Source organism: Oxyura jamaicensis, chromosome 3 (genome assembly GCF_011077185.1).
Source record: "Oxyura jamaicensis isolate SHBP4307 breed ruddy duck chromosome 3, BPBGC_Ojam_1.0, whole genome shotgun sequence".
Lineage (NCBI taxonomy): Eukaryota > Metazoa > Chordata > Aves > Anseriformes > Anatidae > Oxyura > Oxyura jamaicensis.
In genome coordinates this window covers 102453158-102480233 of record NC_048895.1, presented here as the reverse complement: position 1 = coordinate 102480233, position 27076 = coordinate 102453158, and the positions used below count along the sequence as shown (strand labels likewise).

The 27076-nt window shown below is 37.8% G+C and overlaps 1 protein-coding gene across 1 annotated transcript in view; it reads left to right on the top strand.

The window, feature by feature from the left end:
• MBOAT2 (membrane bound O-acyltransferase domain containing 2) overlaps window positions 1-27076 on the top strand; it is a 96001-nt gene that overhangs the window by 50996 nt on the left and 17929 nt on the right. The window contains exons 4-8 of the mRNA XM_035320854.1: window positions 7295-7390; window positions 10875-10930; window positions 19368-19422; window positions 20243-20426; window positions 26019-26211. Coding sequence (XP_035176745.1) covers window positions 7295-7390; window positions 10875-10930; window positions 19368-19422; window positions 20243-20426; window positions 26019-26211 — 584 coding nt within the window. The remainder of the gene's footprint in view (window positions 1-7294; window positions 7391-10874; window positions 10931-19367; window positions 19423-20242; window positions 20427-26018; window positions 26212-27076) is intronic.

The window sequence follows — 27076 nt, the reverse complement described above, 5'->3', positions numbered from 1 at the left end:
GTCAAGATGGCCAACATCTATTTCAAAGGTTATCTGGAAGTACCCAGGTGGCTGACGCTTTGGTCAGCAGATAAAATTTAGGTTTTGATTTGGAAGAGGATATTGGTAGGCATAACAGATCCTGGATCTGTTGGATGTTTCTGGTTCTCCTTGAGGCAAGGTGCCAGTTGGGCTCCTGCTCAACTGTCTCGATGAGCGTCTCTTGTAAAGACGCTGGGAAAGATGTCTGTCCCATCCCCCCCAGGTATCATCTAATACTCTGTAAAAAGAATTGAGTACTTGTAAACCCTTTTTTGTCCCTGCTAAGTGTGTCGTAAAAGCTGCGTTTATTTATTTTTTGCTACAGGATGATCACATACGTACATTTCCTCAGCACATGGCTCTGCTTTGGTTGTTCTGTTTTTTTTTTTTTTTTTTTTTTTTTTTTTTTTTTCCTGTCATTAACTGACTGAACTGCCTGTCAACTCCTGGTCGTTATGGCTGGGTCTGATATTTTCATTCAGTAGGGCTAAAATATCACTGGTTTCTCAGTTTTCTTTTGAGTTGTATCACCTTGTTTCCACTGTCTGTCTTATTTAGAAAAACTTGAAAGTAAATCTGATGAAGGAACAGAAAAAAGGGGAGAACAAACAAGGAGCTTGTAACCAGTAACCTTTGGAGCTGTATTCATGGATTATTGAAGGATTCATCTGCACATTTCATAGTCAGGTTCATTATAGGCAGGTCTCCCCTGTATTTGTAACCCTTCATGAACACTCAAGAGAACGTGGTTTTCATCTTGGCTTCTGATCTTTGTTTTTCCTATATGGACAGTGGGATTCACCATGGATGATTATAGCAACTTCGTGCACCCTAAAGACTTCCTTTGAATCTTGAACACAAACTTGGATTTGCATTTGAAGTAGTATATAATTTCTTCTATTTCCTCCTTTCTGGAGGTAGCAGAGAGGGCAATGTCATTGACACCCCCCTTCCCCAATTTAGGGGAATGAGGGAACTGGCATATAATTATGCATTTCTTTTCCTTAGTTTTTCTTACCTTTAATAAGAAAAAGTATACCAAATTCTGTCCAGTTACTGTGTTTTACAGTGATGAACAAGCTTTTTGTTATGTTTAGAAAACAACAGCCTTCTAGTTTTACTACCTGGGAAGTTCAAGTTCTTCATTGATAAGGTAAACATAAATTATTTTATAAATAACCAGAAGTTAATTGTCAGGCAAAATCCCATTGAAAAATAATAGTGAACTATATATTACAGAATTGCAGGCATTACTGCTGTGCTTCTCTGATTTTGTTTATCTATGTAAGAAATCCTTAGAGGATTACTTATCTTTACTTTGGCCACTTGTTGTCTATGTCTTGCCATATGGTTCTTGTGATTTATTTTATTGTCATTGCTAACAGTAAAAAGTCTATATTTCCATCCAGAAACAATCTCTGGTTTCTTGCAGGTTAATTTAGGTAATACTTAGTCGTTGCTATGTCTTTAAAGTGGATAGTATTTTCATATTTTACATGGACCTGTTGGTTTGCCACATGACAAACTATAATAATCCTACTTAGACTTAAAGGCCAAGTGTTGACAAATGTCAGGTTATGTCATGTCAGAAAGGTGGATTTCTCACTTGCACGTAAAGCAAATGTGATTTTGAAACAGTAGGTTTCACTTGATGAAGCACCAAGTTTTGTATCTTTTACTTGTGTATGTATTGACCTTTCAGTTACTACTGAAGGTCTTTGCATAGAATTATGTACCATGTTCAAACTTGCAATGCTAAAGCAATAAAAGTAAACAAATCTCAGAAGTCTGTTTGTTCAAACCTGGCTGTGATGCATGGTTGTGTCCTAACACAAGTTGTGGGTTAGCCATGGCAGGCAGCTCAGCACCACCCAGCTGCCTGCTTGCTTGCTATACCTAGGTGCGATGCGGAGAGAATTGGAGAAGTGAAAATGTGAGACCTCATGGGTTGAGACACAGTTTACTAGGACAAGCAGAAACTGCCTGTGCAAGCAAAGCAAACCAGGGACCCCTTTTGCTGCTTCCCCTCAGCAGCCAGGTGTCAGCTGCTGCCAAGAGAGCGGGGCTCAGTGCATGGGATAGTTTTATGGGAAGACAAATGCCATCAACCCAAGCATCCTCCCTTTTTCTCCTTTACCCCAGTTCTGTTGCTGAGCATGATGCCACATGGGGTGGGACACCCCTTTTGCCAGCCTGGGCCACCTGTCCTGGCCGTGTGCCCCCCTGCTCCTGGTTCCCCCCCCCCCCCCCCCCCCCGGCACCTCACAGGGCAGCGTGAGGAGCAGAATGGCCCTGGGCAGTGTGAGCACTGCTCTGCCACAGCTCAACTACCCCCATGGTATCGGTGTTATGCTCATCCGAAGCCCGCAGCACCATACCAGCTACTAGGAAAAAAAGGAACTCTATCCCAGCTGAAACCAGGAACTATCCACCCCTTATTCTATACTATCTGTCATCCTCCTGTCCCCCACTTTCCAATTAAATCACTCCTACCTTTCCTATCCTTTGATACGTACACACACACACAGATGTAACTTTTCCATGACTTAGGCCTCCATCTGTTGTAGCAATCAGATTGCTGCAGAAGCCAGATCTGGTTCCCTCACTGCTGTGCTTGTCTGGTGCTGTCAGAATTCATTTTTCATTGATTTGGATGATTCCTACTGTAATACTATTGATTTGGCATATAGCAACCCTAGCAGTGATGACACAGGCTATTATGTAGCACCAATTAGCACCATCCACTTCAAATCCCGGGCTATTCTCACCCAGCATCAGGCCCCCTTGAGGTACACATCAGACTTCCCCATCATTCTGCCCGGGTCCTTGAACAAAAGCAATCCCACGGGTAGGTTTTGCCTTGCCTGAAGCAGGACTAGCCCAGGCTGTCTTCCCCAGCAGGTTTCTTATGTGCACCACAGGGACACTTTCCCACAGCATGTAACAGGTTTGACTGGGCAGGGCCAGCTCACTTGGCAGACCCCTGGTGTTGACTAACCGGGGGCCTTTGCCAGATACGTATCCCAACGTTTGGATGTCCCAGCACCCATTGCTCTCAGTGCAGTCTCTTTAACAGTGATGTTCAAATTCTTTTTCCCCAGAGACTGGTGCATGTTAGGGTACGTGATATACCCACTCAGCACCGTGCTCTTTGGCACAGGTGTCTATGAGGTTGTTTCAAAAATGAGTCCTGTTGTCTGACTTGATTCTTTCTGGGGTGCCAGGAGGAGCTGTGCTTCAGCACCAATCACTTCTGAAGCTGTTTGAAACCCTTCATACGCTGCCAATACCTCATTTTCAGGTGGAGTATAGTGGGCCTTGGATCCTCTGTATGCCTGACTCCAAAACCCTAGGGGCTGACCTTGAGTCTCCCTGGGGTCTTTCTGCCAGAGGCTCCAGGTGGGGCCATTCTCCTCAGCTGAGGTGTGCAGCGTATTTTTTTTTACATCTTGCCCTGCCCAGACTGGCCTGAGGGCTACTGCATGAACTATCTCCCATTTAATTTGTTCAGCAATATCCAAAGCCAGCTGGATGGCCTTCACTTCTCCAGATTGGCTCAACTCACCTTCTTCCTCAGCAGTTTCTGCAACTTGTCACAGCAGGGCAGAAGGGTCTGTGTTACCTTCTGCTGGGAGCTATTATATGGACCTCTGACACCTGTAGCAGAGGAGCTGTCATACAGGGCGTGTGACGATGTGTGTGCCTTGCTGTCTTTAACATCCTTGCTATCACTGAAGCTGTGGTTTGGATAGAAATGTTAATTAATAAAGTCTTAGGCAAAATTCAGATACATGGAACATGGAGTTTTGATGTCAGAGTCTATTTGACTTTTGACTAATCAAAGCTTTAAATTTAGCTTGCAACTGAATTCAGGTTTTGAGTCTTTAGGATTTTGGCCACTTTCTTTGGTAAAGATGTGTTAAGTTTAATGGTGAGCGTGAACCTCTACACTTTTATAAGAAAATGGGAAAAAGGAAATCCTTAATGACATGTAAGGTTTTTCTACTCTTCATTTTTAACAGCTTCCACTCTCAGTGAGCTGTTAATGTGTGCAGACAGGTGCTCCAGCACCAGGCAATGTCAGAAGTAGGATTGTTTGCCCTGGAGTCTAGGCTAGGAACATTAATGCAAATTTATGGCTGGATTATATAAGGATGTCAGAGTGTAGTAATCTGGAGGTTGGCCGGTGGTTAAGAACATGAAATGTAAAAAAGTGTTCTTGTCATTGGACATTTGCGTAACAGAATCACGGAAGGGCTGTGGCTGGAAGCAGTGCGTGGAGGCCTACCAGGCCCAGGACCCTCAGGTCTTCTTCTGCAGAGCTGCTGTCCAGCTGGGTGGCCTCCAGCATGTCCTGGTGCCTGGCGTTGTTCCTCCCCAGGTGCAGGACCTTGCACTTACCCTTGTTGCCATGCGGTTCTTGCCAGCCCATTTCTCCAGCCTGTTGAGGTCCCTCAGAATGGCAGCGTGACCCTGTGGCATATCAGGCACTTCACTTTTCCCAGTTTTGTGTGATCGGCAGCCATGCTGAGGGTGCTGTCCCATCATCCAGATCGTTAATGAAGGTGTTGTGCAGGACTGGACCTCGTATTGACCCCTGAGGTACACCACGAGTTACGGGCCTCCCACAAGACTACAGGCCGCTGATCACCACGCTCCGGGCCTGGCTGTTCAGGCAGTTTTTGATCCACCCCACTGCCCATGCAGCCCATACGTCAACAGCTTCTCTGTGAAGATCTTATGGAGCCAGTGTCAAAAGCCCTACTGAAATCCAAGTATGCAATACCCACTGCTCTCCACTTGTTTGCCAAGACGGTCATTTCACTGTAGAAAGTTACCTCGCTGTGGAAGTCGTAAGGCATTTAAGCAATTCCATAGCCACCTGCCGGTACCTTTAAAACTCTTGCACATTCTACTGGTCCATAACCAGGTAGGATCATTGCCTCAGTCTGCGTTCCTAAGTGGAAATGTATACTGCAACTGGGTTTAAACTACTTTCTTTAGATATAAATAACGACTGGCCATTTCAGTTGAATGTTCACAGTTGAATTTTCAGCTGGATGTTCACATAGTGCTGCAGGACTGTATCATTATGACTATGTAGAAATGAACCTAAGGTTTCCTCAATTTTCAGTGTTTTTCTTCTTTTTAGGATATTTGTTTTTCTTCAGCTGTAGGGTCAATGTAGCTTTGTAGAAACAAGTCTTCATAATGTTTTGTTAAAAACTTGGTGTAAATGTATTTACAAGACAAACTATGAGGTCATAACTGGTGCCTGCTTTTATTTATCGGATGGGATGTGACTGATCCACTAATGTATCACGTGTTCCTTTTCCTAACAAAATAAGCCTTACTGCTATGGGTAGCACAATAAGTTAGGAAGGCTGCAGTCAGTTTCGTGTGTAATTCTGTTTATTTTAGATCTATTGCAATATACGGTGAGTGAGCTGTCATTAATAGGTACGTCATCTTGCTAGTGAGGATAACTTGAGTCTTTCTTAAAGAAAACTACAGTATTTAATTTTTATTTTTTTCTTGGTATCTGTGGGGGGGTATGTAGGTATCCCTACATGTAACAAGTTATTTTCTGTCTGTGATTGTGAAGTGTGTAAATCAAGAGGCTGGTAAAGCTGAAAATCATACTGAAATTTTAGCAAACAGAAACACTGGGACCAACAGTGTGGGCAAATCAAACTTGAATAGTCATCATTCGTGTGAAACCTGTGTGATTTTTTGGGAGAGTAGTTTTTCTTAAAATACTTTGTGAAATTTTAATTCTGAACTCATTTTACAGTGTATCATGCTCCTGATATTGGCCGGCCACTACATAGTACTTATTTGTGTGAAATTGTTCTCCTTGCTGAAATAGTTCAGTAATGTTATGAGCCAATTATTGTTTAATTATTGTTGAATTTTGTTGGATTTCTGTTATACGCATTTTTGCGCCAATTAGGCACCCAGTGTAATAGTTGTTTCTAAATTGTTTATATTGGTGAAAACAGGAACTACTCTTTATTGCTAAAGCAGGAAACCTAAAGCTCTAAAACCACAAAGAAGCATGGGTTAATGTAGCTACTGATATGTGTTATATATGGTAGGAAATAGCTCTCTAATTTGAAGGTTGGATGTTTAAAAACGTTACGTAGTTTATACCTAGCACAATTCTTAACTGAAGGTTAAATTGCAAGTGTTCTGTGTGCCAAAGGTGGGTATCACTTTCAGGTTGAAGACTAATTTCTAAGACTTTAGAATTTATTATGTAAACACTTTTTTGCTAAAATGATAATTTGGAAAAGAAAGGAAAAGCCTGTTCCAAACTCCTCCTGTAGCATCCCTCGCCACTTCATCTAAGTACAGTCCTAGTCATGATTTTCCATTTAGTGTATGAATATTTTCATTTTAACTGGATTCTGATGGTACAGCATGGTCTGCTATAGGGGCTGAACAGTAGTCTTGTGAACATTAAGCAAGAGCTTGATTTCATTACCATGAATGCTTCATTGGTTGCATGGGAATATTCAAGACTGTAAGGTTCATATATAAAGTTTTAAAGAATTGGTGAAGCTTTTGCTGGCATTCACCATTCTTTTTGACTGTAAGGATTCTGACAATTTTGGGAGGTATATTGGCAAATCAAGTCCCATCAATTTACCATTTTATGTCCTAAAAAGGGGATAAGAAAAAAATGAACTGAAAAATGATACGTGAAATTAAAAAAGGTTATTATCTTTTATATTTGCAAGGATCAGCTTTAACAGGAGGCATAAAGGTGTATTGTTCCCTTTTCATTCAGATGTGTTTTAATGTGTGTATTTGAAAATCAGTCATCTTTTCTAATCTCTGAAAACAGAAGCAGTGGGATTTGGGGTGCTGAATTTTAAATGTATAGAAGTACATTCAATGGAGATGATGTTCAATGTATAATTTGCCTAATTTGTGTACTCATATAGACAAAAATTAACTTTGGCATAAAATTAATAGATTCATTTTCTCTTTAGAGCTTGTGATTTTTACAGCAGGATTTAAATTATAAATCCTATGCTTGATGTGAATACAAATATGATAATGACAATAGCATTTGTAATTTAGTACTGTGCACTTAAAAAAAATCTACATGGTTCTGTAGAATAAATATTACCCAAAGTAGTTGGGATGAAGGTGTATTTGCATATGCAAATTATGTAATACTTGTTGGAGATAATTGGAGATTAAAAGCTAATTAAAAATTGCTGTTTTTTAATTGAAAAGCATTTTTTTCTTCTTTTCTTTCCAGGTATTGCTTCGTTTTTGCTTTGGGATACCTCACTGTGTGCCAAATTACTAGAGTCTATATCTTTGATTATGGACAGTATTCTGCTGATTTTTCTGGGTAAGGAGAAAAAAAAAATCTTCCTATCTTGCCTTGCTATGTGATTCTGTATCTGTTTTTTTTTTTTCCCCCTTTACTACCATATGAATTGTGGTACATGGACATGTATGTCTTATGCAGTCTGATCCCACAACATGAGGAAACTCTGAATGTTCTAAGGAAATCAGCTTTTAGCTTTGCTCTGTTTTGGGTTTTATGTTAGCTGTTTCAAAAAGTGAAATCCAAGCAGAGGTGTGGTTGGGTAATCATACAGCCCTTGGAAATGGAAAGCTATGCCTGCTTGTGTCCTCATTTTATATAATGAGCTTAACCTATATTTGGTTGGAGTTATATATGAGCAAAATAGAATAAATATGCAAAGTAAAAATAAGAAAAAAATTGGTGATTTTTCTTTGTACTGCAGACAGAAACAAAGCACAGCATTTTCTATAAATGTTTTCTCCTGATGGTGCTTTGTTGTAAAGGAGCATTTTGGAAAAAAAGGCAAAAAAAAGCGTTTGCAAGTCTGTTTAAAAAAAAAATATAATAAAATGTATTAAATACTTTTCAGAACACTGTGAAAGGCATTTGGTCTTTGTAGTTCAGTGGTACTCGTTATTGTTTAGTAGTAGAGTTGTGTGTGTTAGCCTTGTCACTTCTCAGTCCTCACCGGTAAGAGCCCAGAAACTAATTTGTAGGCTGAAACCTATAGCTTTTGTTAAGTTATTATTTTCTGTTGTTATAAGCTGGCTCTTAACCTTCAGAAACATCTTTCTGTGTGTCTACACGCAAGTGTCTGCCTTCAAGCCAGATACCCAAGTTGTTGTTACGGGCAGAGGAGATCTAATCAATGTAGACAGGAGATCCTGGAGGGCACTTCAGCTGACCCACCACTACGTATCCACCTTGATGTGAACTGGATGACTTGACATATGCCCCTAACTGTATTGTCTACATCTCTGACGACTTTAATGAGAGATTGTAACGCAGAAATAAACATAAAGACACGCAAAGCTAGATTTACCAATGTTGAATTGAATGTCACCGTTAGGAGTGGAACAATAAATCCAAATGCGGTCCCTCCCAGTTCAGTGTAGGGCCAAAATAGGTACAGCCTTGCAGTGACCAAAGCTCTGAGCTGTACCGGGAAGCAGTGTAATTACATTTGCTTGTTGCTGCTTTCAAACTATTAATAGTAGCTTGAGCACACTTGCTCAAATGGGACTGTATTGCTTTCAGATACCAGCTGTCTTCGTGGCTGTGTTGGTTTGGTGCAGAGATTTCTGCTAGGTCTCAACATGTCTGGAGATTCATGAGGTCTCTGCTCTGGATGGAACTGTTCTAAAGCCTAGATCTGTCTCTCTGATTGTGTGCTTGAGCTGCCTGATTTAAAATACCCTTTCATGCCTTGGTTTGGGAGGTTGGTGCATGCATATTGTATTAAGTCTCTGGCATAAACTGCATCTGCTCCCTTGAGGCCTGAGACAGATGTTACTTCCAAAACAGAAGGAGAACGACATGCTGCAACTTGAACTGAAGAAGGCTATGTTCCACCAATTTTCTCTAGTTCTAGGGGAGGAGAGTAAGATCAAAAATAACAAAAATGCCCTTAACAGCTGTTGAATCCCAGCACCATCAAGTTCTTTCTTGGTACTGAAGAAATTGGCATGGCTTCATATAGTGGTTAGCCCTGACAGAGCTTTGAATGAATACCTAGATATTTCTCCTAGCCCATTGTGCAAATATGAGGTGTCCAAGCCCAGAGAATCTGCCAAGGAAATTTGGCCCCATGCTGGAGGTGCCATTGCTTGTGCAGAGCGTTGCAATCCTGGCTTTGGTAGTGACAGATACTAGGTGCCAGCAAGCCTTCCACAGCTTCCTTTGCCCTTCAGCCAGCACCTAAAAGGGAAATTAAAATTAAAATTAAAATTTTGCTACACAGCCTCACTGTTCCAGGAAGGGCTCTTCCTCTTTTAGTCTCTAGATTGTTGCTCCTCAGCCAAGTCTCTGAAGATGCTGGAATAGCCACCTCAGAAGGAAAAAATGCCAGGGTCTGCTATGATAACAATAACAGATGTATGAGCTAGAATTAATGTAAGGTCTGGCCGAGCTCCTCCTGGGCTCCATCCTTCAGCCAAGCAGGATCTATGCTTGTCCATTTACTGAAAATGTCCATTTACAGAAGGAAAACCCATTCTGTTCAGAATCAGGGATCTGTGACACTACCAAGCAAGTCTTCAGCTTAAATGCTGGAAAGAGATATGAGGGATTTCCCAGACTGCCTGTTCTCATTTAGGTTCTTCCCTTGCTGACACTTGCCTGTCACTCTAGCCTCGATAACAGGATTTTTAGGGCACTGATAATACAACGCAAAACTTTTTTCCGTGATTGCATTTTGAGGACTGAAAATATATTGTGCTTTGAAATAACCTGAAACCTAAAAAATACCAGTTGACAGACTGAACCATCTGGCAAAATACTGTCAGTAAAGGAGGACTTGATGGCTTTTGGATTTAGTTTTCTATTGTAATTTAAATATGTGAAAAAAGGCTGAGTGCAGTCAAGACTTGAACAAAGTTATGCACTCATCCTACAGTATGATTTATTTATTTATGACTCCAGCTCAGATACTGCTAGGCAAATAAATTCTCCAATATATTTTTAAAATCTGATTTCAAAGTTAAGTTTCTAAATAAGTTTCTAAGTTTCTGATAGCCTTCTTTATGCTTTTTTCTCCATTGCCCCCGTTAAGGGTTAGGATTACTGGGATTTATATCAGTTGATAATTCTTAGATATTACGGAGATGGTTACCATTTCACAGTAAAGTTTTTGGTTTTCCAAATACAGTTGAAGCTGAGTTACTTAGCCAGTGAATAATCTCTCTTGGGAAGCTTAAGATCCAATCAAGTGTACCAAATTCAGCACAAACTGAATTCCATTAGAGTCAGCATAATTATGCTAGGTTTTAGTTTTGCCATGTATATTTATTTGAAGTACATAATAATTGTAAATGAAAAATTAAGCGCAGGACCAGCTCTTAGTAGAAACAGTGAAAATGGTCTGCATATCTAAATAAATGATAATGCTTCTCAGCTTTGGTATATATATTGTCCTTTGCTTACTGCTGTAACTTATAATGCCTATGATTGTTCTTACAGCCCTTTTTTCTTTACTATTCCTGCTGTTTAAAACAACAAGAACGACAACAAAAGACTATGCTATTAGAAAGTAAATGTAGAACATTGGCTGTGTTTGTGGAACTTAATGCACAACAAAAAGCATGATTTTTCAAATACTGTATCTAAGAAGTAAATTATTTTGATAGTTTGAAAGCTCTGTAATGGTTTGACCTCTAAAAACTAACCACTTTGTCCTTGTCTTAGAAATCTTTCAGTAGAGAGCAATTAACTTGGTCTAGTAGTATAAATTTTCCCTGATATGTTTACATGTGAAAGAAAATTCAGAACTTTTTTCTCTAAATGGTTCTTTCTTTTCTTATAACAGTCCCATGATGATAATTACACAGAAGATCACTAGTTTGGCCTTTGAGATTCATGATGGTAAGATTTCTTTAAACTGTCATTAATTTTCCATTTAATAGTCTAAACAAAATAAATTTAAGGAAAGTTAGTCACAACCCACTACAGTAAGTTACTCTAGGCTAATTTTTATTGTATTTGTATTTGTAATTGTATTGTAATTGTAATTTTTTTTTGTAAAGTATTTTTATGTGCCAATGGATTCTTTTGGTGCTTACTACAGGAAATATCAAGAAACGTAGCTCAAACACTATACCAGCTCTGAACATGCTTACGTTGTGCAGAAGATACTACTTAATAAAAGATGAGTGACATTTTGGGGGCCAAAGACCACTGACTTTTTTTTGTGCTAGTATATAGATCCTGAGAGTTAGCCAAATAATTCTTCCAAATTCAAAGGGTACTATTGAGACATCGGTGGTATGTGGTGATCTCTGTTCTTGAACACCTCTTGTCATAAACTGCTAACTGCTGATCTCTTCCTAATTTGTGATATGTATACCAACGTGTATAAAACCTTTCTATACATTTCATGTAGTTCATTGTCATAACTGCACTCACTGCTAATGTGTGAAAGAGCAAACAGGGACATTATATAGTCATGTTTTTGTCTTTTCTCCTACCTTTTCTCCTATTTTTTCCAGCAGATGAATGAGCCGTAGTTGTGACAGAAATGTATCCTAATGTTTATTTCAAGGGTAGGGCATCCAGGTATTTAGTTACTTTTAAATTTAAAAGAGCGATTGTCTTTCTCTTAGTTTGAAAGTATCCAGAGAACCTATCTGATCAGCATGAATTTCTTGAACTACAGCTGTCACCTGAAGATTTGGGTAGGTGGCCCCAGACACCTGGATCAAGCCACCTGTTTTTCTGAGAAGTGTTTAGTAATGTTATATATGGAGTTCAATGTATTTTTTGTCCTATGTGCCTACAAGCTTTAGTGCTGTTGTTGCATTTTTTCCTTTCTTGTAAGACACTGCCTAGAGAAGCCTGTAGGCAACAACATTCATAAAGATGAAAAGCCTGGGGAACACTTCCTGTTTGAATTCTTGAATGAATGAAAATGAATGGATAATGCTAGACATATCTAATTGGTCAAAAAGCTGATGTCTAACTTCCAGAGGAAACATATAGGGTATTAGTTTTGCAAGCTATAATCAATTTGAGTACAGAGTATGCAGATTAGAGGAAACAACTTATTCTAAGGAAGTAATAATTGTAGTATCAAAGATAAATGCTTCCTCCTACTATTATTTTGCTAGGGGAAAGAGCTATTCTAGAGTTGCTGACATCGTGCACAAGTAGTGGAGTTGGGTTATGGGACAAGCCATGTGGGTGTTTCTGGTAGTCTTGAAAAAAATGTTTCATTTAGTCAGCACTATTCTTAACTTTCATTACAGACTATGCTAGATTTTTTTTCCTACTTAATACAGACAATTTGTAGTTTCCTAGTAAGTCCAAGTTATTTTCTGTCTGAATTTCTCGGGATGTCATTGAATTCTGAGCATCAATCTTGATTTTTTTTTGTCCTTGCTGCCCCCACATCAGAGATCCTCTAGATTTTTTGTCAGCCTCTGGGGAGTAGCTGATAAAATATTGGAAAGCTTTCTCTCTGGTTGCATTTGCAGCTTAGCAGAGCTCTTGAGCTGAGCTGGAGAAGGACAACTGCTAGAAGCACAGTGTGAGCATGAATTTCAAAAGTTGGTGAGACCAATGTAAATTCAGGAGCAACGATGAGTCTGATGTCAGGAGATGCCGAGAAAAGAAGTACAAGGGAAAATGAGATTGTATTAAAGTAATGATTTTTAACCCCAGACAACTTACACAATTTATAAGGGATCCATCAAGAGAAATCAATGAAAACTGTTGGTTTTGTGGTAAAGGCAAGTCTTCTGGACCTGATCTTTTCCTGGCAGCATTGTGTTCACGTGGTATTGGTATTGCATGTGAAGGTTCTGGAAAGAACTGGATGTAATCATGAAGGCCACTCAATCACGCTGCATGCTAATGAGTCTGTCTAGTCTTGGTGGATGTTCTTGATTCCAAGTGGAACTCTAGTACTTCTGTACATAAACAGTGACAATTCCTGTAACTGCTACAACCCTGTGTACTTAGTGTGGGCTTTTATTATTACAATGGCACAATTCTATGCAAATTGCACAGGAATAATTTAAATTTGCTTTGCAGTGGAGTCACCGTCCCTGGGGGTGTTAAAGGAAAGGTTGGACGTGGTGCTTAGGGACATGGTCTAGTGGGTGACAGTGGTAGTAGGGTGATGGTTGGACCAGATGATCCTGAATGTCTTTTCCAACCTTAATGATTCTATGATTCTTTTCAGAAGGTTATTTGGATCACAAATTTACACCTGTATAAACTTAGACTATGCCTTTGGTGTACTTTGATTTATGTTTTGAACTTAAGCCCTTGATAGTTCTTGCCTTCATACAGGTTCTTGCTACTTAAATGAGCACTGCCAAAAATGAATAGTCAGTATGTTAATTCTTGCAGATTATTTTTGGCATCACACATGTACATCTTAAAGGCAGAAATATTTACATTATTTGGAGACTGCTTGTGTCCATATTCATTCTTCACGGGAAGATCTAGATTTGTGTATTAATATAGACATAAGATACAGATTTGTTAGGCTAATGACAGAGTTAGGGGGAAAAAGGAACTTGTACTTCAGATTCTGTCTGAAGTACCTTTTTTCACCGAATTTAAAACTGGCATATTTTTGAGAAGGAAAGGTGTGTTGCAGACGTTCCAGAAGCACGACGTTAGTCTGCAGCTGGTTTAGAAAGGCTAAAAATGTGCATGTGAAATTCCTAGCTAGAAGATGGCGTCAAGTAGAGAGGCTTTTGCAATTATAAGGTACCAAAATTTGAACAGAAGAGAAGAAAGATACTGTGACTGCTTAACTCCTGTAACTTGTGATGAGTTACATACTGAGTTCTCCCTCTTTTGCTTATAACTTGCTCACCAGCACATGAGCCTCACTCATTTTCTGCAATTCTGTATGAGCTGGGGAATCTTTACAGGAAGTACCTGTATCAAAATCTAATCTCACCAATGTGTATGGATACACTAATCTGTATGGACTTTGGCAGCTTGTTTTTAACTCTAGTGCTTAATTAATCTTAAACAAAGAGTCTCTTCATCAGTTATATTCATAACCCAAGGAAGTTCTGGAGCTCACAACATACTTATTTTTAAATCACCAAGAGATTCAGTCAGCAAAAACAGGGAACGTTAGACTTGATATTTGCAACTTAAAAGGGGAAAAATGGTCACAGCTTCTTCTAACCTCATCCTTATTTCTGTAACTTAAACTAAATAATACATAAAACTTAAATATAAACAGGAAAAAGTCACTTAAATGTAATACTCATCTACTAAGAAAGAAGTGTAATTCTTCCAAATTATTTCTCCATATTACCATGTTGCATTTGTCAGAAAAATGTGTTCAAACACAGGTAGGAAACCAGAACCATAACACTCTTCCGTCAGCTTCTTCTTTGTTCCTGGGGCTTATCTCTCACATGCTTTCTGACTACAAAAAAATAAACTTTCCTGTCCTGTATGCACCCTCCTGCCATCCCTCATGTCTTGGTTTTCAAGCTCTGTAGTTGCCACTGCTTAAATGTGCTATTCCTGGAACACTGCTTGCTTTTTTCTAATTATGATGATGTATCTGGCGCCCTCCATTTTTAAAAGCAATAGAACAGACATTGATGCTGATCTAAGGCACTGCATTCACTGTGAGAGCTAGAAGGAGATGAGTTGCATATTCAGTGTACTCTAAAGGGCTGTTTTCTGTTTGTTTGTTTTGTTTTTAGCTTCTCCTTTTCCTTTGAATCATGATTTGGCAAAATACAGTTATATGCTAGTCGTACACCAATATTTCTTTTTTGATCTCCCTACATTTACTTCACTTTAACAGCAGCATATGAGGACAGTGGCTGGATTGTTTTGTGCTCGTATTACTATTGTACTATTATAGCGTTGTAAGATTTCCAAATTGGCCATTAGAGCTACTTTCCCCAGAAAATTATGATAGCATAGTCTCTGTTCCATATGGCCCCTGGGAGGAAGATATTTTAATGGATAGAGAAAACACATGGAAAAATGGGAAAAAAAAAAAAAAAAACAGATAAGGAAAAAGAAACAAGCCTAAAGTTGGAGAAACTCGCATGCAAACACCTTGTTAGTTGCAGTGGTCTTGATTCTCTATTGCTACCAGCTTCATACAGTCGTAGCAGCACACCGTACACTTGGGATGTTTTTAAGCAATATAGTTTAAAAGAAAAAAAGGTTAATTCCTTCTTGGTTGGCAGGTAATGAGTAGTCCTATCCAAACAGCAGTATCTACTATTTTGTTAGTACTAGTAGTTTTATTAGCTGTTCTCAAATAATGTAATGCTGTCAAACATATTGAGGAATGCTTCTTGGTTTAGTTGATACAAACATTCCGTCTTTATTTTCAGTTAATTTGACTCTTTGCCTTTTACTTCTCTCAAAGGCAAATACCTCCCATATTCAGTAGGAATGGTGTGGTGGTGTGTTTTTGTTTGTTTTGAATTTTTTTTTTTTGCCTTTTTTTTTTTAGTTATGATACTTTCTTCACAAGTCTAGGAATTTCTTTTAATGCCCTCTGTCAATTGTCTGTTGATCTGCATTTTTGTATATCTTTTTTTAAGTGCTTCCTCTTGTGTTAGGGACAACATGGCCATTATTGGAGTTACCAAATCACACTCACTACCATACACATTATTAGTGTTTAAAGGATTATATTGTATTTCTCCACCCCTAAGTCTTAAAGTGTTTTATTTTCAGCCTGTGTTTGCTGGTGTGGCTTTCTGGATTTCAAAATTTCAGATTTTTTTTTTTTTTTTTTTTTTTGTAGTTTCTGTGCAATTTTACTCAGCTGGTATCTTTGTTTGCTTCCAGTGCGCTAGCAACAACTAAAGCTGATATTGAATGTCTGGGTCTTCTTCACGTCTTGAAACTTTCAGTAGCAGCAAGCATCTGAGCTCAGCTGGTGATCCATTTCAGAACCTCAAACTAAAATTTGCTGTACTTACAACAAGGCTTGTGATAGGATCTCCATGTTTAAGTATTATTACTGTAATATAATCTCATGTTTAAGCATTATTAATGAGTTACTGAATAGCCAGATTTTCATGCAAATGTAAAGGTAGATATTCAAGCAGCTTAACTACAAAGCTGAGGTAATACCAGGATATGATGATAACGTTGTACTGTTTTTGTGAGAATGCATGGTAGTAGTCAAAACAAGCTTTAATAAAGCCTATAGGGAGGGAACGATGTTGGCATGTACCTAAAGATGTTGGTTTTGCTACCTTTAGGATGTGATCTCCTGAGGAGGAATGAACAGGTGCAGCTTCCTCATGATTTAGACCAATGGGGATAAATTTTGCTAAGGGTGAATTTACAAAATTCCTTCACCAAGGAAGGCATGTAGGCTTGTTTCTTACTTTACAGATGAGAAAACTGAGTTATAGCTGCTGAGTGGCCAAATCATTTCACCTTTCTAACTGATGTTCAATAAAGCATATATTCTCTAATCCCCACTGTGTGATTTGGTAGCAACTGAAAGATGCAGCCATTGCAGTAGTTTGGTGCTTTAGGACATGAGAAAATATATCTCACAAACCCCAGAGAAAAGTTAGAAAACTTCGTGAATTCCCTGGCAGTAGCATGTTGATGAAATGGGGTTTCTTTATCTCCAGCGTGCAGGAACAGCTATGATTTGAGGCCTCTGACCGCATGGGCAGATACACTGCCTTGGAAATATTGATGAACTTGTATGGATTTATCTTGTGTTAGATAAGGTTGGGTTTGATGGTCTTTCAAGGTCCCTTCCAACCTGGGCTGTTCTATGATTTTAAAAGCACCTTATGCCCTTTTCTGTCAATTAAAAAGTGTTAACAGCAGCTTCCTGAAAGTTTTTGAGAGTGTGACAAAGGCACTGAAAAGACATTAAAAAAAAGCTTATGGGGAAAGCCACTGACCTCCATGAAGCTGATGGATGGAGTGAAATGTTAGTGAGATAGGGAGGTGAAAACTACAAGGAGTCTTACTTGTACAATGTACAAGCTTGAGACAGCCGGTCTTATTGCCCACCAGCTTATGCATTTGGAAAGTAAATCTTCATATACATTTGTAAGCATACTTGAACTCCTTTTAAATATTCCAGCTCTTTACCCCACCAGAAATATATATTGTATATAAATATGTATATAAACATGCCCCAAAGGGCATGTTTCAGTGGTTAGATCACTCCATTTCAGCTTTTTTCCTCTCCTTTTTCGTAATGTGTCAATGGTGTGAAATCTTTTGTTTGGCTAATTACCTTTCTTTAGTGGTTAGTCTGGCTTTGGGTATGTTCATTTGGACACACGTGGTCACTGCTTCCTCCTTCTGATTCAGAGAAGAAGGTATTCACGTGGGATACAGCTGCTAGGGAGGATCCTGCTCTGGGCTGTTTTGTAAGGGGTTGTAAGGCTCTGTCCAGGCTTCTTCCCTATACAGTTTGTGTTGTGTGATCTACATCCTACGTGAGTCTCTGTTCTGAATTTCTTTTTTAGATTGTGCTAAATTCCAGGATTCAGTACCTGAGACCTGTAATGCTACAGCCTTAAAAGTTCAAGGACCTTTCAAGAAGCTTCTCCCACGTTTTTGTTCAGTGCAGTTTATCAGCATAGAAATCTTTGCTGTAGTATTAAAGAGATGATGTGACACTGTAATTGTGGGGAAGAGAAAGTGTCTGTGTGGAGTTAGGGATTGTGCTTTGTCCCTTAGTGTTTTTATTTTTTATTTTTTATTTTTATTTTTTTTTTGTTTTGTTTTTTTTTTCCCTTGAGTATGAATGAATGGGGAGGATCAGGAATGAAGAAGGCACTTTTTGAGGTTGTAGGAGATGCCAGTGTTTTAAGCCCTCTCTATTGTCTCAGCTTTGAAGACTAAGAGTGCAGTTTTTAAGTCCTAAGTGTCTATAGGTCACAGTTCCTAGAGTCACACGAAGACAACAGGTACATTCTCTTTAGATAAAAGTATTGCCATGAGCCACAGGATTAAGAAAGGTTTGATTCCCCCCTCTTTTTCTTGCCTCAAACTTTACTGATTTTGGTATCTTATATATAAATATACAAATAAAAACAGGGAGAGACTCCAGTTGAGACTTTGCTTATATAAGCTTACATCAAATATAAAGGCTCCTGTCTGTGGATTTACTGGCATCAAGGGGCAGGCCTTGAAGGTGTAATCTTTCTGTGAGCGGAGGAGGATCTTTTCCTTCTATATTATCTATATAATCACCTATTTTTATAAAACACATTAGAATTTCATATCTATATTACCTCTACTCCTTCATTAAACTTGATTGGAAATTCGCTTTTGGGTTTAGGAACTGCTAGAGAGGAAGATAATTGAAGTGGGATTCCATAAGCTTTATTTCCCTTAGGAAGAGATGCTTTAGAAAATAATTTTTTGAGTGTCTGCATCCACAAAGGAAGCTTGCAGATGTGAACGGCACAGAATGGATGCCCTCACAAGGGTCTGAGCTGTAGGCAAGCCTGCAGGAGGAGCTGAAGCAGCCAGGCCTATTGGAAGGAGCTCAGCTTGTTCTGCGCCCTGCCCTCGGATTAACGTATTTTATAATTATTTAAAGTGTTGAAGGTTATATTGTCAACCTTTCTCTTTTACAGCAATTCAGAAACTTGTTTTTCAGGAGTAGGCCACCAGCATTTCAAAAAGGGCCGGGTATGACCAGAATGTAATTTAGGCCTCCCTGCCTAACTTAGGCTTGGCCTGCCCCCTTCTGCTGGCAGGGGTTAGGGCTTCTGGTTTGGGCTCATGGCAAAGACTCAGGCACCCTTTACTGTCGTGTCTGCTTCACTGGACCTTGTTTATAAACTTTACTTGCAGCATGATGGTGGTTTTTAGGTCTGCATCGTGCTTTGGGTAACATAAATCTGTCGTGGTCTGTGTTCATATAACACGTCCAAGGCGTGTAACTAGTGTGGTGTCTCTGGGTTACTGCTGGGTTAATGGGGTTTGGAGTTTGACTTCCCTGACTGGCAGTAAAGGGCTTTAAAACCTGCACATTTTGAAATCTTAACAAATGTAAGGTAACTGGATTTTTCAAAACTTAATACAAGCCTTTTTAACACTTTCCTGAAATCCATTTGGTTTCAGGTTTAGGCACTGTTGGATGTAACTGAGAATATGAAATTTTGTGATTTTGTCAACGGTAAGAAATGTCCAATCCAATTTCAGCAGTTATTACGTCTTATAATATCTCTGAAACGAATTGAGGACATTAAAAAAATTACATTGTGGCATAAGAGTTGCTCTACTGATTAAAGACACTGCTAATTAATGTGTGGTGTTAGAGCTTTTCTTTAGTTTTCCTTTTCCTTTTGCTTTTCCCTAGGAATGTTTCGAAAAAATGAAGATTTGACACCATCACAGAGATGCTTGGCTGTAAGGTAGGCTTTCAGGGATCTGAGAGTTTAGTTTTAGGGGCAGGGAGAAGCCAGTGGTTTGTGTGCTTTATTGATGCTTTATGGAATTGCTGCAGTTTATGTTCAAAATGGAAGGTTTATAAACTCATCTAAAACAGGTCCATGCTTTGTATATTTGTAACTTAATTGCATGCATTTATTCTCCTGGAAAATACCACTTGAAACTGAATGTTTTTCTTAAGTATGCAAAGTTCTATGGATTATATGCAAATTAATGCCATATCAGACAGGAGACTAATTAACACTTAGTACACACATATAAAGTAGTTGGTGAAGGAACATATTTGTCTGATTTCTGTTTTTCAGCATTTAACTTATATTTTTCCTTTCTTTATTCAAGAGACTTGAAAATAATATGTTATCCTGGGCAAAACAGTCTTGACTTGAGGAATTTTGCTTAACTTAATTTATCACCAGTTGACACACACCTTTGTTTACTGATTCAGTTACTGGGGAGAAAAAAGAAAACAGAAACAATTTAACACTTAGGGAAACACCCTTCCTTCTTCCCCAGTCACAACTTCAGTCAAATGCCTCCTCAGAGCAAGGAGAAAGTCACCAGAGTTAAAGACATCAGACTGAAAATGCTCAGTACAGATTGGAAAGCAATACTGTGTTTAGAATGTTTTAAGTTGTGATTGCAAAATACACATGAATTGCTTTTCTGTGTTTGGTTCTTGTTGCAATTAGAGTAAGCAATGACATGCAGTATGACTTCTCCTGCTGTGGAAATTCTGTGGAAACACACATGCCATCTCACGAGCTGCTTGTCTTTGAATTACAGACGCATGCCAAGTCTACTGGAGTATTTAAGTTACAACTGTAATTTCATGGGTATCCTGGCAGGCCCGTTATGCTCTTACAAAGACTATATTAATTTCATTGAAGGCAGATCATACCAACTGCAACAGTCTGAAGCAAATGGGAAGGAAGATACAAAATATGAACAAACGGATCCTTCTCCAAATGTAAGATGTATGACTCTTGCAGTGCCGATGCTGATGTAATCATTGCATGAAAAGCTTGATTTGCACTGTTCATTTACAGGCATAACTTCTGAGCTGTATCTGGAGTTCATTCATTAACAGTTCAGTTCTCTGTTCCAAAAGTTAAATACTTATTCTTTAAGGCAGGATTTCTCCATGGTTTCCAGTCTGGATCTTGTGGACAAAAGCAAATGAAATTGGTGCTTCCTACCAAGCTTATATGGTAAAAAGTCATCTTTAGATGAAGTGGTTAATGCATCTTTTTTTTTTTTTTTTTTTTTCAAAGTATATACTGTGTACAAAAATGTCCTGGTAAGGATGAGCTGCACATCTTAACAGTTGAGCAAAGTTCCATGAAAATTCTTGAATTCTGTTTTTTTTTTCATGTCTGCATGCAGCAAGTAGAAACCATTCATATGCATTAAGTTGAAAAATACTCATCAAAATATGTTTTTTTTTCTTTTATTTGTCTACAAAGATACTGAGGATGGATATATTTTTTTCTTTTATCTGAAGGTGTGGTAAATGGTGGACTTGCAATAATGCTCTGAAGAGTTTACAAACTTGTCTAAAACAGATGCATACTGTAATTGATAGTCCATCTTTTACTACATCTTTAGATTTAAGAAATAAAGAGTATGGCTAGTCATCCATACAGTCTACTGTTTTTCTCTTTGTTCTATTGTTGGAAAAGAGAACACATCTGTACAGAAGAAAGTCCAGTTGATCGTACCTTACCAGAGAGATTTTATGGTTGGAATTAAAATCAAAAGCTCCCAAAGCTTGTTACTTTTCTATTTTAATCCAAAGAATTAAGTAGATGTCTATCCACTTCCATCCTTTGAATGTGGGTGATGATTTTTTTGCACATTCTGTTCTATAAGCCTCGTGTGGTTGTAGTAACTTGCACCACAGGAATGTAAACTCGTGGTTGGAGGATGATAATGTTTGAAACCATTCCACATGTTGACAAAGTACCTAAGGTCATAGAAATGTGCTGTTGAGCAAGTAGTCAAGAAGGGAGGACGACAAATGAGACTTCCCTGCATAGGTGGGCACCTCACAGTCTGTCCATAGACTGCACGGATATGTTGTGTTGGCAGAGTTGCACACTTGTTTTTAAACATCCTCTTGGCTCAATAGACGCATCACATCTTATGGACTAAAATCCTATTTCTGGAGGAAAATATTGTGTAGTAAATTTATTGCAAATAAATGGAACTAACCAAATCTGTCAATATCACTACTTCTGGACATTCATCTACCGAGTGCTTGGTAGGTCTTCATAGCTTTTTACCACATAATCTTGCTAGTGATTTGAACAAAGTCAATAAAAATAAAAGCATGAACCTATAACATATTCTTCTTTCAGGTAAGCAGTTTTCTTTAAATTGTATTGCTCTTAAAATGCTTGACTTTTTTTTTGCAATTTATGCTGCATTACCTTTTGACATAAAAATAAAGAGAAGCTGTCTATGCTGTTGATACTTCATCTCCCAGCTGGTGTTAGAGAAATCTGGCTGCATTTTATAACACCAGAGAGTATTGTGTGCTTTTGGAGAAATATGGATGATATAATTTGTTTACTGCATTTGCTGCATCAACTAAAGTACTCATTGTTTTGTTCTAGAAGAATGCTTACAGCCCATTAACTTCATGTTAATATTTTAAATGTGTTCCTTGTTACTTAATTATTTCAAGAAGAATAAATTGTTAGGTAACTCAAAAAATGAAATACAAATGGAATCAGCAAATGTTAATATAGTAAGTGAAAAAAAGTCCTTCAGCTGAGTTGAGTATAATAATATAAGCTTCATTTCTTGTTAATTATCATTTATATAACAAAAGTAGTTCATGCCAGCCTCCTCCTCTATACTGTGTGTTGACTGCATGATATTAACTTGGTTTAGTATATTTTCTGTGCTCATTGCATGTTAAATGAATCAAGTCAACATATTAAAACTTATTTCTTATATCCCTCCTATTGTGCCTTTTTGCAAGCTATCAATTGTTGGTGCTCAAAGTGGTGTCAACTCTCAGAAATTAATATCTGTCTTTGTAAGTTTCTTTTTATTATGGCTACCCTTAAAATTCAAGATGCCTGTCAGCAGATACCTGCTTTCTTGCATATTATGCAGACTCTTCCTACACGTTATAAAGTTCTTGCTTAATTACCTGTAATTTTTAATTGAGGTGCTATCCTCCACAAAATGATACACTTTAACATAGTTCAGTATTATATTGAGCTCCTTATTGTTTATCAGCCAAGAACAGCAACAAAAAATATTCAGATAAACTTAGAAGATCCTTTTCTACTTTTTATATGTATTTTATATACATTATATTGTTCATACAGTGATATATATTTATATAATCTGGAGCTCAGTGAGTGTTTATTACCTCAATTAGAAAGCTGTTCTGGAACTCGTTTCACAGATTAGGAATCCAGCTTTCAACCTGCTTGCATTGCCATCTGATTTATGCACACTTGTTTTTCTCCTGGCACTGTCTTCTACCTTAAATATCTTTTTCCCTTCCCAGTGTTAACCATATTTGATATTTTTATACAGGTATGCCCAATTTTTATTCATCAAAACTAAATGAGCCAGGCCCTTCTACCTTTTTGTTGTAAAATAAATTGCATATTCTACTTCACGTGAGGTGAAAGATATCCTGCAGCTGTTCTCTTAATTCGTTAATGGAACTATTATTTTGGAGTGCAGTTTTTCAGTTATTCCACAATAAACAGGTTTTACTTTTCAACTTGATGCACTGAAAACTTTGAGGAGTGAATGAAATGAACTTGAAACTTTTTAAAATTAGTTACTTCATCCCTGTAAAGACTGACCAATCCTCCCATGAACATGAAATCCAGTTGTTAGCCATTTATGCCTTTGCAAATAAGTTTATATCAATAGCCTAGTTGATTAAGTAAAACGACGTGAATCAATGCTTTACCAAATGCATTTATACGGGCAATTGAACAATAGATTACTGTGGTGTCAGGTGAGGGCTTCTGTTTCTGTGTAAATGTATTCATACTTGAGAATGCTAAACAAGTCTCAGGCTGTAATTTTATCATCTATTGAGGCCAACCCAAGTATTAACTTGGGGCTTCCAAGTCATTTGCTTATCATATAAATGCTAATGTGCATTCCATGGCATGGTGATCTGATTCACATCATTTGATCCCATCTAAAGCTAGCTTGTCAAAAAAAAAAAAAGTCAGAACCTGCAAAGGCTACCATTTCACCATCTCACCTCATTTGCTTCCCTAATCCGACTCACCAGAAGGAAAAACTTGCAGCTAAGGTGAGGAAAAAAGAAAGGACTGCTTCTTTGCATTGCAGCACGTGCTTGGATTATTCTTCAGAAATTCAGCTTAAACCAGTCCTGAAATTGCAGCTCCCAGTCTTTGTAGGGTCAGGAGGTTATCTCCATCCTTGTTTGCTAAGGACTTTAATACACCTGTACTGATCTCTGTGAGTGATGTCAGCATGCTTGATTGGGGTTCTGGGACTTAAAATTATAGAGTGAAGTAGTATTTAAAACCCCTAACCACCACCAACAAAATTAACTAATATGTTATGTTGTGTCTGGATATTATTATATTTGTCCCTGTAGTTAAATGTTGCTGCTAAAAAAAATTGCAGAAATACATAATTTAAATAAAAACACCTTCCTCCTACAGTACGTAGGAGTTCTACAACTACAGATTGAAAACTGCAGAGTTTATTTTCTAAAAGTACAGCTGTGTGAGCTCATTGTTTTTTCTTAAGATGAATTTCATTGAAAATTTCAATGAAGTTAAGTCTTTGCAACTTGTCTTCATTGTTTAGGATCGATACTTTTCATATTTACAAATAATCAGCTTTTGTATTTATTAGATATAGCCTACCAAAGTCAAAGATTGATTAGTGTTAATAATAACTGAGTAACATTGGTTTCTGTATAAACTGAAGACAAGAAGTTTTGCCAACTGAACTTTCTCTTTGATCTTGCAAAGAAGGGGATGGATTAATAGTTGCTAGAAAAACAAAGGAACATGTTTGGAAAGCTAATGCTTTCTACTTTGAACTCTTGTAATAAAGTATTGAAAGTAACATTATTAGAAAACAAGTAGAAAAAAATAACTAAACCGCAGCTTTAGCTGTTGATAGGTGGTTGCCTCCTGAATTATCCAGCCGGTTTGTGAAACTGGCTGGGTTTTCTTATCCTCTCTGACGATCCACGTGAAATGCATGCAGTCTCTAAAGTTAGCAGTTACCATTTTACAGCTTTTCCAGATTTTTTGATCAGGTTGTACCACCTCATGCACCTTTGTGAGTGAGGGAATCTTTGATATTGTGCGTCCTGCAGAAACGTGTTTTCAGTTGGGCACTTCATGCTGTATTCTGCATTATGGAACTGAGCTATTCTTTATTTTGAACTAGGTGCATGTAGCTGCACTTGAATTGAACTAGGACTTTAAAGATTTGGGTAGGTGTATTAGAAGCAGAATGGGCAGAAGAAGGATTTTGGTTAGCTTTGTTCCAGTGCTGCAAAGCAAAATAGCTGTGTTTATTGTTTTCCTCCCAAGTTTAGTGTTGATAGAATAATAACATAAATTAAAATTATAATATTTAAATTTAAATACCGAGTTTGCTTACAACAAAAATTTGCTAATTACTTTTAAATGCTCAAGCTCTCAATCTTTTCATCTGTAAGCGCTTGGTTAGTGTGTTCCTTTAGGAGTTTGCACAGACTGTACTATCCACCCTTGGAATATGGGTGATACTAACTAGTCAAAGCAGTGAATGTCATGCATTAGTGCTTTGTGCATTTTGTAACAGAAACTTAGAAATACTGATTTCCTAAAAATAGTATACTGTTTACTGTGGTGGTTATAGCAAAACTGAATTTTGGGGTAATTTGAGTCCAGATTCTAGCTGAAGAACTTATTTTTAACACATCTGTGAGCATACTATTTGACTCCTTTGATCATTCTAGTTGGGAAAGCAGATCTTTATAGTACTGAAGCATTTTGGTTGTAAATTCATAAATTATTTCTTTATTTTACTGGTTTAGATATTGTAATAATCCAACAGAGATGATTGATACATTGAGTTGGGCAGCAATTGAACACCCATATTACACCAAAGATTACCAAAGATGCACTAAAATTTTGCCATTATTTCTGAAATCTCTGCAATAATTGTACTCATCTCATTCTGTGCTAGGTTGTATTCTTTGTGTTGCGATGTCTTATTTGGTTAGGTAGTTTGACAATGTAATAGAAACTGGAGTTCCAAAAGATCTTCCCATTATTGTAGGGGCCTCATAGGGGCTGGGTGTAGCTGAATTTGATTTTCTGTGTTTGCCAGAAGATGTGGTGCTCACAGTGTCATCAAGCTAAGGATATTTCATGAACCTCTATAAAATGTTAACACCTATTTTAAATTTGGTTGTAAATATTACTGAAAAATTGATGTATATACACGTCTGTTTAGGGAAGGAGAATTATAACTTGCCTTTGTTTCCATAACACTAACAAAAAAATGAAGCTTACAAAGTCTCTTATCTTAAACTTTTCAGATAGCTGTGGCACAGAAACTCTTAATCTGTGGACTCTCCTTACTCTTTCACATGACGATTACGAAAACTTTGCCTGTGGAATACAACATTGATGAGAACTTCAGAGCTACAGCATCATGGCCTGTAAGGTTTTTCTACCTATACGTGTCTCTTATGGCTGCCAGACCCAAATATTATTTTGCATGGACTTTAGGTAAGTACGGAAAAAAAACCCACAGCTCTATGTATTGAGTTTCATTTGAGATGCTGCACGCTGTGTATTAAAAAGTGACAGTGCCCTCTTGAGGCCTTAGGCAAACATTATTGTATTCAAGTATTACAATGGATTGTCAAATGTACTGAATGATGTCTTTTCTTCATGAAACAAAACCTATCATAAAACTAAGCACAACGTTGTAACAGTATTGCAAATGAGATCATGGTCTACTGAACAAATTGAGTGAAACATGAGGGTTTTTGGAGAGTGACAGTGTTTTAATGGGCAATGTCTTTTTTGCTTTTTAAAAATTATGGAACTAGTTTGATGTACAGTCCTTGGGGGTGCTTTTATGTTTTTTTTTATTATTATTATTTAATATTATTATTATTCTTTGCCTTCAGCATGTCTGAAAAGTTATTCTAAGCCTCTTTCTCTGGTTCGTTAGCAGTAATTTGCTTGATGTTTTTTTCAAGCATGAAGGGAAAACGAGTATATTGAAATTCAGATGTGTAATAGTGTTGTTAATAGTAGATAGTGTTTGCAGTGGTTTTTCCAGAATTTGATGGATGACACTTCATTTTTAGTCTTTGCTTGCTAAAAATTCTAGTTGACAAATGACAGGACACCCATAGTCACTGATCTAAGACACTGAATAGATTAAGCTATGTTTTGCTTTTCATATCATGTTATTTAAAATAAAACAACAACAACAAAAGCAGAATACTGTATTTATATAAGTTGGCATACTGGATGTGTCTCACAAAACAGATTTCATTGGTTTCCTCCTCCTCTTCAGTTTTACATATTTGTTTCATAAGTCTTTGGAGAGAAAATCTGTGGGAAACAATGCAATAAAGAA